Genomic DNA, 13,223 nt, shown 5'->3' on the forward strand with positions numbered 1-13,223 from the left:
GGCCACTTCCCCACAGCTCTCCTGCTTCTTCACCCTTACCGAGGGCTTGAGGGTGTCTTCATTAACCAGCCTTTCGGCTGCACTTCCTCTCCCTTGGCTCTCCTCAGCCTGACTGGAGTGAGCCCTTTTATAGTATCAGAAGGGCCATAACTAGAGTCAGGTGTTCATATTACCTTAATGACCTCACCTGACTCTTTGCAGGTTAATTGGAGTCAGGTGTTCTCCTGAGCCTGGAATAGCCCCTGCTCTGGTCAGTCAGGAAACAGAAAACTGCTAATCCAGTGGCCAGTATATCTGCCTTCTACCACTCTGCTGTACCCAACTGGCCTGGGTCTATCACCACACTTTAAAGAGACATCAATATTTGTCCTATAAACACTGATCTCACAGCCTGCCTGGTAAAAGTTAGGGGCTAAAACCTAGCCTAGGCTTCCATGCATTCCTTTGCAAGCGTGTTACGCAAGCTGCAGGCTGCCAGGTAGGCAAGCCAGTGTTGTGTACGAAGAGCTGTCCCTCCCTCTTAGAGAGGCATTTCATATGCAGGAAAGAATTGGCACCTACCACAGCCTCAAAGGATTTTTTTTTTCTTTTTGGGCGACTAGGCCCTGCCTCAAATTTATTTTTCTTGTTCATGCGTCACTTGCGATACACCAGCTGCAACATTCTTGTCAAGGGTGAATGGTTCTCCCAAAGGAGGGGGTAATGATGGATGTGGGCCAATCCAACGCCGCGTGTCAGTAACAGATGAGTTCCCCTTGACTGCAGAGGGCTTTGGATGGGGGCCTAAGAGAAAGCAAGTAGGGGAGGGATTGCTTTTGCATTATGTCAGTGGGGAAAATAAATAAATAAAGGACCTTTTACTTTCGTAAGTTGTGTAACTTGGTTCAGTCACTTTGAACTACCTGGAAGTTCGTGTATAAAAGGAGCGGAGCAGATTTAAAAAAAATAATCAGGCTTTCTATCCTGCAGGAAATTCCAGTATGTCTGTATCTGTTTCCAGGCTGAACTGGGGGAAAAACAGTCTCAAAACTTTTCATGAACATAAGAATGGGGATAGTGGGTCAGACCAATGGTCCATCTATCTCAGTATCCAGTCTAAAGAGTTCTAAAAAAATTCCCATTTGCAAGTGTCTAATTGTTGCGGGTTGATATTAAGCTCTCTGCCTTCCTGAGAGGCTGCAATGATTGATGGGAGTTATAGTTCTGGGACTCATGCTTGCCTGTGGGTTCAGTTCACTGGTTAGACTACATTTCCCATGAACCACTGCAGTCTCATGCTGCTCAGTGAATCATGGGAGACATAGTCCAGTCAGGGACTCCTTAGGGAGAACAAGGGCAGGAGGCACCACGGTAGCTTAGGCAGACACAGATAGTGCTTAAATTTTCCTGCTGAAAGTTGTGTTGGTGAAACCCCATTTCCCAACAGGAAAAGGTTTCTTCCCACCGTTCTTCCAAGCAGCCTGGAAAAAAAAAAAAAAAATCATCCAAACTGCAACAGGCTCCTGGTCTGGTCTCATCTGCAGGAACAGCCCGAGGAAGATGAAACCACCAGCAGTGTGGAATTCCTGACTCCTTCAGGCTTGCAACCCTGCAGCAAGAGGTTGGGGTTGCTTTAGCCCAGAATCGTAGATACAGAAACATCACAAAGGTGGCAGGTTCAGCTCCAAAGCCCATGAACGCTCAGCACAAGTGTGGGGGATTTGATCTGCAACCAACACTGGAGCCGAGCACCACACAATCCTGTCTTTTTAAGAATCATCCAGCTGGAGTCCTGAAGCAGAAAGTCCCACAGGTTAGACACTCCATGTCTACAGTGCCGTGCAACCGCACCCACGCTCCTGCAGTGAAACCCTGGCTGCTGGGAACTCAGCGTGAGTGGTACCAGAAGACAGGATTTCATCACTAGAGCACATCTGCACCACGCTGTCACAGCAATGCTTGAGGCCTACTGGGTGACCATGAGCAAGTCACTTCCCCTCTCTGGGCCTCAGTCCCCCCCCTCAATCAGTAAAGTGGAGATAGTGACACTGAACTCCTTTGGTGAAAAGAGCGAGATAGCATTAGAGGTTATTACTGTTATTTATATACACAGCAGACCGTTGTCCCATTAAATAATTAGCTTGGGGAGGACGGGACAAGTTCATCCCAGACAGGGACAGTGCCGTCCATGCTAAAGCTCTCTCTGCTCCCCTTTACACTTCTAGGCCTGTGTGCAATACATCACAGACAGTCCCCAACCCCCCCGCCCCAAAGACAGCTGGAGGCATGGAGCCAGAACTGATCCCTTGTCATAAAGGCAAGAACTGTTTATATTAGAAATGGACTGGACCAGAAACTCTCAACCAACCACCCTGCAGCCATAGAGTATGGATTCAAACACTGGGCCCACCCTCTAGGGCCTTACCCAAGCCAACGTGACTGCTAACTCACCTGTTTCTCCGAGGTTGGGTCATCTCACGTGACACGGCAGGCAGGATAGCACTAAATAACGCTTAATAGAGCAGTTGGCAAACCCATGCCTCGTTTGAGATCTGGACATAACCTGTACCAGCTAAGACACCAGTTCTCTCAGGCCCAGAGCCAGCAGCTAGGCCAGGCTCAGTTGGATTCTCTACTCTCCAGCATCTTGCTGTCACTTGCTAGGGGGGAGCGGACTCAGACGTTGCTCTGTTAGCAACCAGGATGAACGTAGATCAAACCCAGGCAGAGAGAAATGCTGCTACTCTGCTACCTGGCACCTTAAGCTATTTGGCAACCATTAAAAATTGATCACAAACAGATTGGCGTGACCGAGGAATTATTTCTTCCACTGGGGAAATGCAGCCAGTTCTGGGGCGGAACACTGTAGCACAGAAACAGTAAAGAGTAAGCCAGAAAGGGGAGCAACATCCGGTGCCAACTGAGACTGCGGGGAGAAAGGTAAATTCCAAATCTCTGGAATTTGGCTGGGACACTAACTTTAAATGGCTGCCCTCGTACCCAAAAGCCATCTTTGATGTTTAAAATGACCTGGGGCAATTCATTTCACTGAGCAGATATCCCTCCAGCAACACAATCCCACCTAACCCCCAGCGGGGGCACTGCATCAGACCACCACACCAAATCAGCCACGACCAGTTCCTCTACCGGTCTGCCATGTAGGCACCAGCCAAGCCGGGTTCACCTGGGAGATCTTATGGGATTGGCTTTTCACTGTGACCCACACAAGAGCCAGAAGCCCTCAACTGTAAAACTAGTTGAATTAAAATAGGCCACCAGAGAGCTGAGGACCCATTCAGCACTAGAGAAAAGAAACCAGGATTTCATTTCCCTTTCAATAGGGAAATCAGTGAAGACTTACTCCCTTTTAATAATTTTTACTATCTTCACCATTATCCCAGGTGGACGTTCCTGCAATGAAGCTGGAATGACCTTTGACCACTGGGTCTTGCTGTCCCCAATGGTTTGTCCTGGTCGAGCAGGACACATGACAATTTATTTCAATCTGTGAGGCAGGAATTTGTCTACTTCGGTGTTCACACAGCAGCTAGCCCAAGGTCCCAGGCACCACTCGAATATACGTGTACCAACAGCCTGGCCCTACAGATGTACAAAGCCACCGAAAGGCACAGAGGTCTTAAAAATATTCTTTAATTGGTCCAAAAGGCAGATCAAAGATAGAAACATCTGAAGAAAACCTGCCACCAACTCACAAAACACAGAGTGAATTAAATAGAGCACAGTGAGGCGCTGGGTGAGATTTCAAGTAACATTCAGAGCTGGCTCCTCTGAGCAAACTCAGCAGAGTGAGAGTAAGGGTGTAACAACAGTGGGATCTGGAACTTGCAAGCTGGGGGAGTGCTGGACACTCAGAATTAGACCTTTCAGGCCATGATTTTCAAAAGGGTGACCAAAAAAAAAAAAAAAATCACCAGTCCCAACTTGAAGAGGCCCCGTTTTGCAGGCAGGGCCAAGCACCAACCCGCTGACAAAAGATCTGGCCCCTTTTGAGGGGGCTCATGTTGGACACCTAACACTGACGCACCCCAAAGTCATTAGCTCGTTCTGAAAAGCCTCCGCCCTATTGGCGAAAGGCAATCTTTTCGCCGTCCCAGATACGGTTTGAATTCACGGGCAGCAGATTGCCTCACTGGTGAGCATACGGCCGAGTGTTAGAGCTGTGAGACACCAGCTTCTCCCTCCAGGGAATCGGGGACTTTACGAACACTCAAGTGGGTGGCATGGGGGGTGTAAGTAGGTTGCTGATCAGCTCACAAGCTGGTGATTTATACAGCAAAGGCGTGTTGCCTTCTGTGACCCAGCCCCTGATGTCTCCTTGTGGGAGAAGGCGACTAGTGGTTTCTCCTTTTTAAGGAGACAGAAGATCATTTCTCCCAGTGGTGAACACAACCGGCCCTGCCCCCCGAGCCACAATCCCTCACTGGCTGGTTTAAAACAAGAGCAGTGATTAGAAACCAGAAGCTGGGTAGCACCTTGCAAAGCACCCTATGGGAAGGTTCTGCATTTGTGAATGCCGAGTCAGGTGCGCTGATGGGTGGAGTGAAGGGAGAAGCTAGACACTGGACTAGAAACTGCTAATGCTTCTGACCGCCCCCACCCCCCACGAGACACATTTCTCTGGCAGGCCCTGCTGGATCCCAGCCCTGCCCTGGAATGTATTCTAGAGCCCCTCTGGAGAACCTCAGTGCCAGATACTGCTTCTAAAAGACTTTAAGAAGCAGTAAGGGAGAAATGGATCAGTCCATCCTCAAGGCATCAGACAGCCGAACAGTTATGAATACAGGCCGGGTCTCCTTCCCACCCCACCATGCCAAGCTCTGAAGAGCCCGGATCCAGGGTGCAGAGGTCGCACTGCAGATCATTGCACTATTCCCCTCTGAGCCTGGATTGGCGAGGGGTCAGGACCACGGAGAGAGCGAGAGAGAAGAGGATGCATAACCATGGCAGTTAATAAATAAGTTCCCAGGAGCAGCCACTTCAGGAGCCTTGGGAGAGCCCAAGGGTCCGGCAAGAGAACAGGGGCCGGCGCTAGCTGTTTCCAAGTCCTGCCCACGTTGGTCAGTTGATGGGCTCGTACTGGGAATGGCGCTTCCTCCGTGCGAACAGCACCACGAGGGCCCCCGCCAGCAGCAGCACCACGGGGGTGCCCAGGGCCACAGCCACGATGGCCATCACGAGGGGAGAGAAGGCGTCTTTCGGGGGCGTGCCGAAGCCGAGCAAGGCAGACCTGGTGGAGGCAGGGAGCAAAGGAAGAGGCTAGCCAGCGATGAAGAGGCCTGTTTGGGCCAATCAGCCGAATCCCATAGCCTCCTTCCTCCCGGGAACGGGGACAGAGGATGGCCTTGGGGCTAAGGCACTGGACTTGGGAGACTGCAGGCCAGTCACTCCCCCTCTGTGCAGAGATAGCGGGGTGGAGTTTGAAGTAGCCCGTGGCGGAGGACACAGGAAGCTACTTGGAGGGCAGGCAGAGATGGGGCTCAGTGACTGACCTTTCCAAGCCACAGGCCTGTCGGGAGGGGGAGTGGGGCAGCAGCAGCCAATCACAGGGAGCAACGAGAGTCAAACAGAGGCCTTCAGCCAGGAGCTCTCCAGGGCAGGGGCTGCACCCATCCATGCACATGGGCAGCACCTAGCACTCTGCAGGGTAGTGGGTAGAAGACAGCACTGCTGGGGGGGGGCAGGGAGACACCACTCAGACAGGCAGGGGGAGCAGAAGGAAGGTACCACTCACCAGCTCAGGTAGCCCTTCTCGGCGTAGACCTCCCCGTCCTCGCCGCTGAAGGAGATATTGATGGCGGCGATGCTGTGGCTGTGGCCCAGACCCTCCCCGAAGTAGGCGTGCGCGATGCTGGGCCCCGGCAGCGTCCGGTTGGCCGTCTGCAGGGGGTAGTAGCGACAGCGGATGGCGTTCTCCCGGCTGGCATCCCTGGAGCCGTACGCCGTCGTCTTCCACTGGAAGAAGCTCGGGCCGACGCTGTCGTTGCGGGGCTCAGACACCAGCTGGGCCATCTGTCCCCACCCAGACAGAGGAGAGAGAGCAACACGTTAAGGCGGCAGACAAAGCAAGGGCATAATGACCAACTGTTCTCATGCTGGAGCAGGGGAGCTGGGATCAAGGACTCCTGGGGTCTGTCCCCAGCACTGGGAGGGAGCATGATCTAGTGATTAGAGCAAGAGGGGGCTGAGAGCCAGGATTCCTTCCAATGCCAAGGACAGAACCCAGGAGAGCACATTCTGCTGGTCAAAGCGGAGGGCCAGGACTCCTGGGTTCCTTTCCCAGCTCTGGCATTGACTCAGGCAAGTGACTTCACTTTCTCGTGCCTGGATTTCCCCCCACAAGCTGAAACTTCCCTTAAGAGCCTGAATAGCACAGACAGGTTGTAGAAGCCATAAACAAAACACCGTGGGAACAAATATTAGGCGAAGGGCCCTTTGCTAACCTTAACCTTTACCTTTGAAGCTTAAGAATTATAGCAGCTGGGAAAGTCTCCAAAGACAAAATTCCAAACCAAACAAGCAACGTTTCTCAGGAAGTTTTGTTTTCCAGCCAAGCTGGACTTAAACCTGCATGTCCTCCCCTGCCAACATCACAACCTCTTCAGGTCACTAGCAACATGTAGCACCAAGGGCCTGCACCTCTGCCACTTGAGCTAAAGGAGGAACTCCACTTGCTGTCACTGGTAGTAGACTCTTATCCTCAATATATGTGTCAGCTATTAGAATGGGACACCTCCAGCATGGGTCACATTCACGCCTACTCCAGCCTCTTCCCTCCCCATTCTATTCTATATCAGCTCCTACATGGTGCCCATTACCATGGTATCTGAGCTCCTAATCAGCCTCTGTCTAGGCAGCTAGATGGCTTTCAGCACCATAGCACCCCCTATCCCTCACCTCAAAGATGGTGGGCGTGTACTCATCATCAATGGACCGCACCGACTGCAGCCTCTTGTGCCCCCCTTTCTCCTCCACCGTGACCACTTCCAGCAGGAAGCGAGACTTGTTGCCGCGCGGAGCCACGCTGTCCATGATGAACTCCACCTTGGAGCTGTTGGCGGTGTGCAGGAGGCGAGGGAGGGGGCCGTCCCGGCCACCCTCCTCGTAGGCAGTCACCTGGAGGCGGAGGCATACGAGAGGAATAGCACAGTCTAGCGGGCCAAGACTCAGAACTCATGGGGTCTGCTCCCAGCGCTGTCACTGACCTGCTGGGTGAGCTTGGGCAAGTCACGTCCCCTTTTCACGCCTCAGTTTCCCCTCACACCCTCCTTTGTCCATTCAGGTTGTCAGCTCTTTCAGACAGGGGCTGCATCGTGTTTGTTCAGCACGCAGCACTAGGGGGTCCAATTTCAGTGCTACCATAACACAAGTGTTACAGCAAGGATATGGGGGACTCGTCACGACACCCCTTATAGCTCCATATGCCCTACAGCAACCAGGAGCCTACAGTGATGAAACTGCCAGATTACCCAGCCCAGTGGCGTTACCATTGGAATAACATAATATATGGAATAACAATGCACCTAAGGCCCTGGAGGATTCCCCAACTCTTCCAGCCTTTAAGTCAAGCCTGGATGTCTTTCTTAGGGAGACATGCTAGCTCCCCCAGAAGTTATGGGCTGGATGCAGCAATTGGTGGGCAAGGTTCTCTGGCCTGTGTTATACAGGAGGTTCGACCAGAGGATCAGAATGACCCCACCTCTCCTTAATCTATGAACCCTGCAAACCTCCTCCAAATAGTCCTGGGGGCTGGGAGAAGGTCAGAGAAATCTTGGGGTCTTGCTGGGCCACTGGGGAACCAGTGAGGAGTGGTCCATCCTCTGGGAAATGCTCTCAAGCTACAGCGCAGGAGTCTGGGAGCCAGGACTCCGGGGTTCTATTCCCAGAGGGATATAATGGGGGGGGGGGAGGCGGAGTCGGTGTGTGGCTTCTGGTAGTCAGGAAGCAGGTCCCAACGCAGCCCCACCTAACCATGGCCCTGCTGTGAGCTCAGGGAGGAGGCCCTTTCCCCTACTTGATCAGGAAGAGGTGAGGGGAAGGGTATATATGTCTGGGTGTGTAGGGGGAAGAATGCTGTTCGGGAAATGCAAACAGGGCTGGGAAGGGGACCAGAGCACCAGCACAGGACAGGGAGTGGGTGGACAGCAACAGAGGAGAGGCAGTGGAGAGCCCAGCGGGGGGCAGGAGAGGTGCATAGAGGGGTGCCTGGAGGGTAAGAGAGCAGGAGAGCGTGTGGCATATATCCAATGGCACAGGGGGTAGAGTCAAGAAGGCCCAAGGGGCCCTATCCAGAGCTCTTGGGAAGCCTCCCTTCACTTTCAATGGACATTGGGTCACATCCTTGGTCGGCTAGCGGCAACAGACCCCTCCCCTGGGAAGGACGCGAGGCGGGGGAGGGCTGCCTCACCTGGAAGGAGATGGTGCCATTGTGGGAGGTCCCGCCAGGGTCCACGGTGTTCCTCCCCTGGAACTTGGCCATGAGGGCCGTCTGGTTCACGATCTGCCAGGAGAAGCCAGCCAGGTCATAGGAGGGGTAGAAGGGCTCCTCCTGCCCCTTGGAGAGTCCCGACGCATTGGTCCCGTTGTATTCGAACACCTGGAAGCAGGAGGGAGAGGGGCCTTGATTTGCATGGGAAGAGACTTTAAACACCCCCCACCACCATGCACGTGCGTACTTGACCCCAGCCCCTCGGCAACGCAGGGCACCAGGCACGTTCCACCTATTTCACCTGACTACTGAGAGGCACCCTCCATTGCAAATCCCTCCCGCTCCTTTCATCCCACCTGCATGCTCACTGGGGCTTGTTCCCCCCACTCCCCAGAAAGGAGCTGCCTCCTGCCATACATTTCAAGGCACAGCACAGACTAAGAGGCAGCAGAGTTTCCCAATTTGCAACCACAGCAGGGTTCCCACCCCAAAGGAAGCGGTGGGTGTGCCCCCGCCCCACCCCGGGAAACGGAAGGGGGACAGCGCACTGGAGAAGGCTGTGTAGGGACAGCTCTTCTCCCCCCCCCCCCAATCAGGCAGCAAATGGGCACGAACGGAGGGCAGCCGGATGTCCTACATGGCAGAGTTGGACGCCACCTTCTAGGACCAGTTGTGCCGGGAGCTAAGTAGGTGGCTCCTTCCTGGGGCGGCCCCTGCGACTCTGACCCAGCCTCCTCCCCCCCCCCCGCACCGCCACCCCGACCTTCGTGAAGACGACAGCGGTGGAGTAGACGACGCTGCCGGGCGGCTCGATCCAGACGGCCCCGGCAGGGGAGGCCGAGAGGAGCTTGGTCCAGTTGACGTGCAGGGCGCTGCTCTCGCTCCGGGTGTAGACCAGCAGCACGGTGGGCGCCCCGATTCCACTCCACACGTAGTGCAGGGTGTCGTTCCGGCCCACGGCCCGCACGTGCAGGAGGCTGGCGGAGGAGCTGTTCGACCCAGGGAGGTACTGCAGGGTCACCTGGGCGGCGGGAGGCAGAGAGCGGGCAGGGCGTTATTAACTCACACAGACCGTTCCTGAGCTCGTTAGACTCCACTCAGCACGTGCCCCGCTGGGCAGCAGCAGGACAAGTTTAGACAGTCGGATTCCTTAGGGCCACCGGGGATCTGGAGCGCTGCATTATATGGGCCCATTAAGCTGCCATACAACGTCTTAGCGACCTGTCTAGGACCCATTACCACAGCATCTAGGCATAAGAAAACCTTTGCCGTCTTCAGTCTCACACACCGCCTGTGGGGTAGCGAAGTATTCAGACAGGGGGAAACTGAGGCCCAGCAAGTCTCAGTGGCTTGCCTGATCTCACACAAGGAGTCTGGGGCAGAGTTGGGAATTGCACCCAGGCTTGGGAGACCTGAGGCTTGCTCCCTAACCACTAGGCCATCCTTCCCCAGCAGAGAGGGCTTCACTCCTGCTCCTCCTACAGGAGTGAGGTACAATTCCACTGTAACGCACACAACTGCATTTTGAATACAGTGGACCCCACAGGTACTAAACCCAGTTCAAGAAGATTTCTCCTAATTCCATCAGGTTTGCCCCAGATATCGTCAGTCTGGCACACAAGGCTCCAGATGTTAAGAGGTGGAAGAGACACATCGAATCACCCAAGCCATCTACACAGAGCTCCCATCATTGAGCAGCCTCTGGTTTTGTTGTGTGCTTCACTTCGGCCAAAGTGTCTGACCAAAAGGAGCAGAACGTCAACCACCAAGGGAAGGGAAGGACATCGATTTTCAGTTTCTTTCTGATGCAGGGGAAATGGGAGAAGAATCAAGAGGTTTGCTGCTGGCCTTGCTTCAATGCTCGGATTACACGGGACAGACAAACACACACTCCCCAGGCATATCATGAAGCCTTGTCAAAACCCACAAAGAAGTTGTATCCCAGGATAGCTGAAGCCATACAAGTGTGGAAGCAGCATAAATGGGATTATGTATAGCTATTCCTCTAGGAGAAGGGAAAATAAGTCACACCAGTACAAGGCACCTTTACACCAGTACACAACTGTACACCATAACTGCAGCCACACTGGGAGGGTTGTACTGGTGTAATTATATTGCTTTAAAAAAAGAAAATCAAAGAAGTTAAAATAAATCGCACCCCTAACGAACAGTTATTTTGGGACAAACCCAGTGTTTCCTAGACCCACGGAAATGTAGGAAGGGAAGGGATCTCAAGGGGTGATCTAGTTCATCTCCACCCCCCAAGGCAGGATTAAGTAAAGCAGATTGAAGAGGTTTCCCTTCTTCCAAGCTTGATCAAACTAAAAAGTAAAGTCCCAAGGAGCCAGAGCGCTTTGCAGAAGCAGATGCCCCACAGTTGCAAGCCCGGAGCCTGCAAGCTTAGAAAGGAACCAGCTCAGCAGTTCCACTTCCTGCTTCGAAAGGGCATGTCAGGGAAAGCCAGAACTCTCTAACCAAGTGTCATTCCCCCATGAGTCAGGAGTAAGAGGCCTGTTGGGGAGAGCAGACGGCTGTTGACAACTAGGAGGGTGCTGAGAAGAGAGGGCGGATAGCTGGCCGTGATCACCAGGGTGTGTGTTATTCATTAACTACACACAGGAACGAATATGCCCCAAGAACAGACGACCTCCACTGCAGCCACAGACCAGATACTTGCAGGACAACTCTCAGAGTAACAGCCGTGTTAGTCTGTCTTCACAAAAAGAAAAGGAGGACTTGTGGCACCTTAGAGACTAACCAATTTATTTGAGCATGAGCTTTTGTGAGCTACAGCTCACTTCATTGGATGCATACCATGGAAACTGCAGAAGACAGCAGGAGAGTGAGTTTGGGGGGGGGGGCGTGGAGAGTGAGAAAACCTGGATTTGTGCTGGAAATGGCCCAACTGATGATCACTTTAGATAAGCTATTACCAGCAGGACAGTGGGGTGGGAGGAGGTATTGTTTCATGGTCTCTGTGCGTATATAATGTCTTCTGCAGTTTCCACGGTATGCATCCGATGAAGTGAGCTGTAGCTCACGAAAGCTCATGCTCAGATAAATTGGTTAGTCTCTAAGGTGCCACAAGTCCTCCTTTTCTTTTTGCAGGACAACATCCCCCCAGCACTCACTACCATACTGATCTGCTGGGACCCCCCTAGAGGGCCGACAGGGTCTGCCCGAGCCAGGCATTCCCTGCCCTCTCTCTGCAGAGTCTCCCCACTGAGGGCACACCCTCAGTTACTACTGGGCAGGCCCCCATGCGGTGCCATTAGCAGGGTTCTGAGCCCCCCAGCCCCCCACACTGGGCCAGACCCCAGTTCACAGAAAGGGCCCCCTAAGGCTATGGGACCCCTCAGAGCCAGAGAGGGGTATTGAGCCCAGATCCAAGCTTCCGCATGTGGGAGATTCTGCCCCCCCCCCCCCCCATTTCTTCAAGCTGCTTATTTGGGGCTTCCAAGCTACAGGCCTCTGGTTTATTTCACTCCTGGGCTTGTCTCTGGCCCAGCTGTAGGGAAGGATCAGTAGGAGCCGGTGGGCCAGGGTAAGAAGCCAGCTTCCTGGAGAGCCAGCGCTCGCCCTGCACCCCAGCTTCCTCCCCAGGGCCGGGCAGCTTGTTCCCTTTCTAGGACTCGGCAGAGGCTACAGCGAACCCCAAAGTCAGCCAGAGGGAAGGCAGGGCGGTCGCAGACTTGCACAGAGAGAAACACCGGGGGAAGAGCGCGGGGGGGGGGACGGGGACGCAGGTAGAGCTAATGGCATGAATCCAATCAGCCACCCACAAAAACAAAACCACCGCCCAGCCCAGCCCAGCCCAGCCTGCAGAGCCCCCCCCCGCCGCCGGCTGATCGCTCCCCTCTTTGCACGGACGTCCCCGGGGCCCGACACCAGACGCGGCTACAGCCACTAAATCCGCTTCGGCGGCCAAGGAGCCGAGCCCCCGGGTCCCCTCCGCTCACCTGCCTCCGATCGCCCCCCGCGGCCGCCAGCAGGCAAGAGAGACCCCCCAGCAGCCACAGGCCGGGGAGCAGGAGGCGGCCTCCCGCCGGCATGCTGGCTACTGTGTTGCAACTCTCGCCTCACGTGCGCCCGCCCGGCTCGTCCCCCCTTAAAGGGGCAGGGCTGTCTCCTCTTAAAGGAGCCGCCGCCTGAAAAGAGGGGAGGGGGGAGAAGAGGAGGAGGAGGGGGGGTGTAGCCCAAATGAGGCTGTTCTCACCGCTCACTCGCATAAAGTTAACGGTCCGGTGTTTAGTCGACATCTGCCATCCCAAAGCGCGTTGATCCAGCTCGCTAGGGCCCTGAGCCTGGGCTTGGTTCACAGCCAGCCTGCCTCCCACAAGGCCCAAGATCTAGGCCTACGTGAGGACGTCGACGCTACATCGTAAGTCCGGGTCTGGGGACCCGAGCTCGTGGACTGGGTGTTTCCAAGACCGCACCTGAGCATCCGCACTGCATTGTAAGCCTGGGCTGGACCTGGCTCTCCTGACCGAGCTACTGCATCCACACTGCACTACGCAGACCTCCTGACTCAGGTCTGCCGCTTGAGCGGCATCCACGCTGCAGAACGACCGGGCTCGGATCCGAGCCGCAGCAGGACTCGGGCTCTAACCCCCCCACCCAGCAGGGTCCCACGCCCCAGGCCATGAGTCCTTGCTGATTGGAGTCAGACGGATTTGTTTGCAGAAGGAAGGGCGGGGGGGCTTTGGCTCAAACCTGAGGCAGAGCCCGGGCGTAATGTGCAATGTAGACAGACACTGTATATCTGCAAGGATCCTTCCCCCCACCTCTGAAATGCAGC

The 13,223-nt window shown here is 54.5% G+C and overlaps 1 protein-coding gene across 1 annotated transcript; it reads right to left on the bottom strand.

The window, feature by feature from the left end:
• Window positions 1–3,627: 3,627 nt before the first annotated feature.
• On the bottom strand, window positions 3,628–12,483 carry GLMP (glycosylated lysosomal membrane protein). Its single transcript, XM_077841520.1, has 6 exons — window positions 12,385–12,483; window positions 9,189–9,446; window positions 8,405–8,593; window positions 6,895–7,113; window positions 5,732–6,009; window positions 3,628–5,227 (listed from the first exon to the last, which is right to left on the bottom strand). The coding sequence occupies exons 1-6, from the start codon at window positions 12,475–12,477 to the stop codon at window positions 5,059–5,061; spliced, it is 1,206 nt and encodes a 401-aa protein (XP_077697646.1). The 5' UTR covers window positions 12,478–12,483; the 3' UTR covers window positions 3,628–5,058.
• Between the last annotated feature and the right edge of the window lie 740 nt (window positions 12,484–13,223).

The sequence above is a fragment of the Eretmochelys imbricata genome, chromosome 24, assembly GCF_965152235.1.
Source record: "Eretmochelys imbricata isolate rEreImb1 chromosome 24, rEreImb1.hap1, whole genome shotgun sequence".
NCBI classification, from domain to species: domain Eukaryota; kingdom Metazoa; phylum Chordata; order Testudines; family Cheloniidae; genus Eretmochelys; species Eretmochelys imbricata.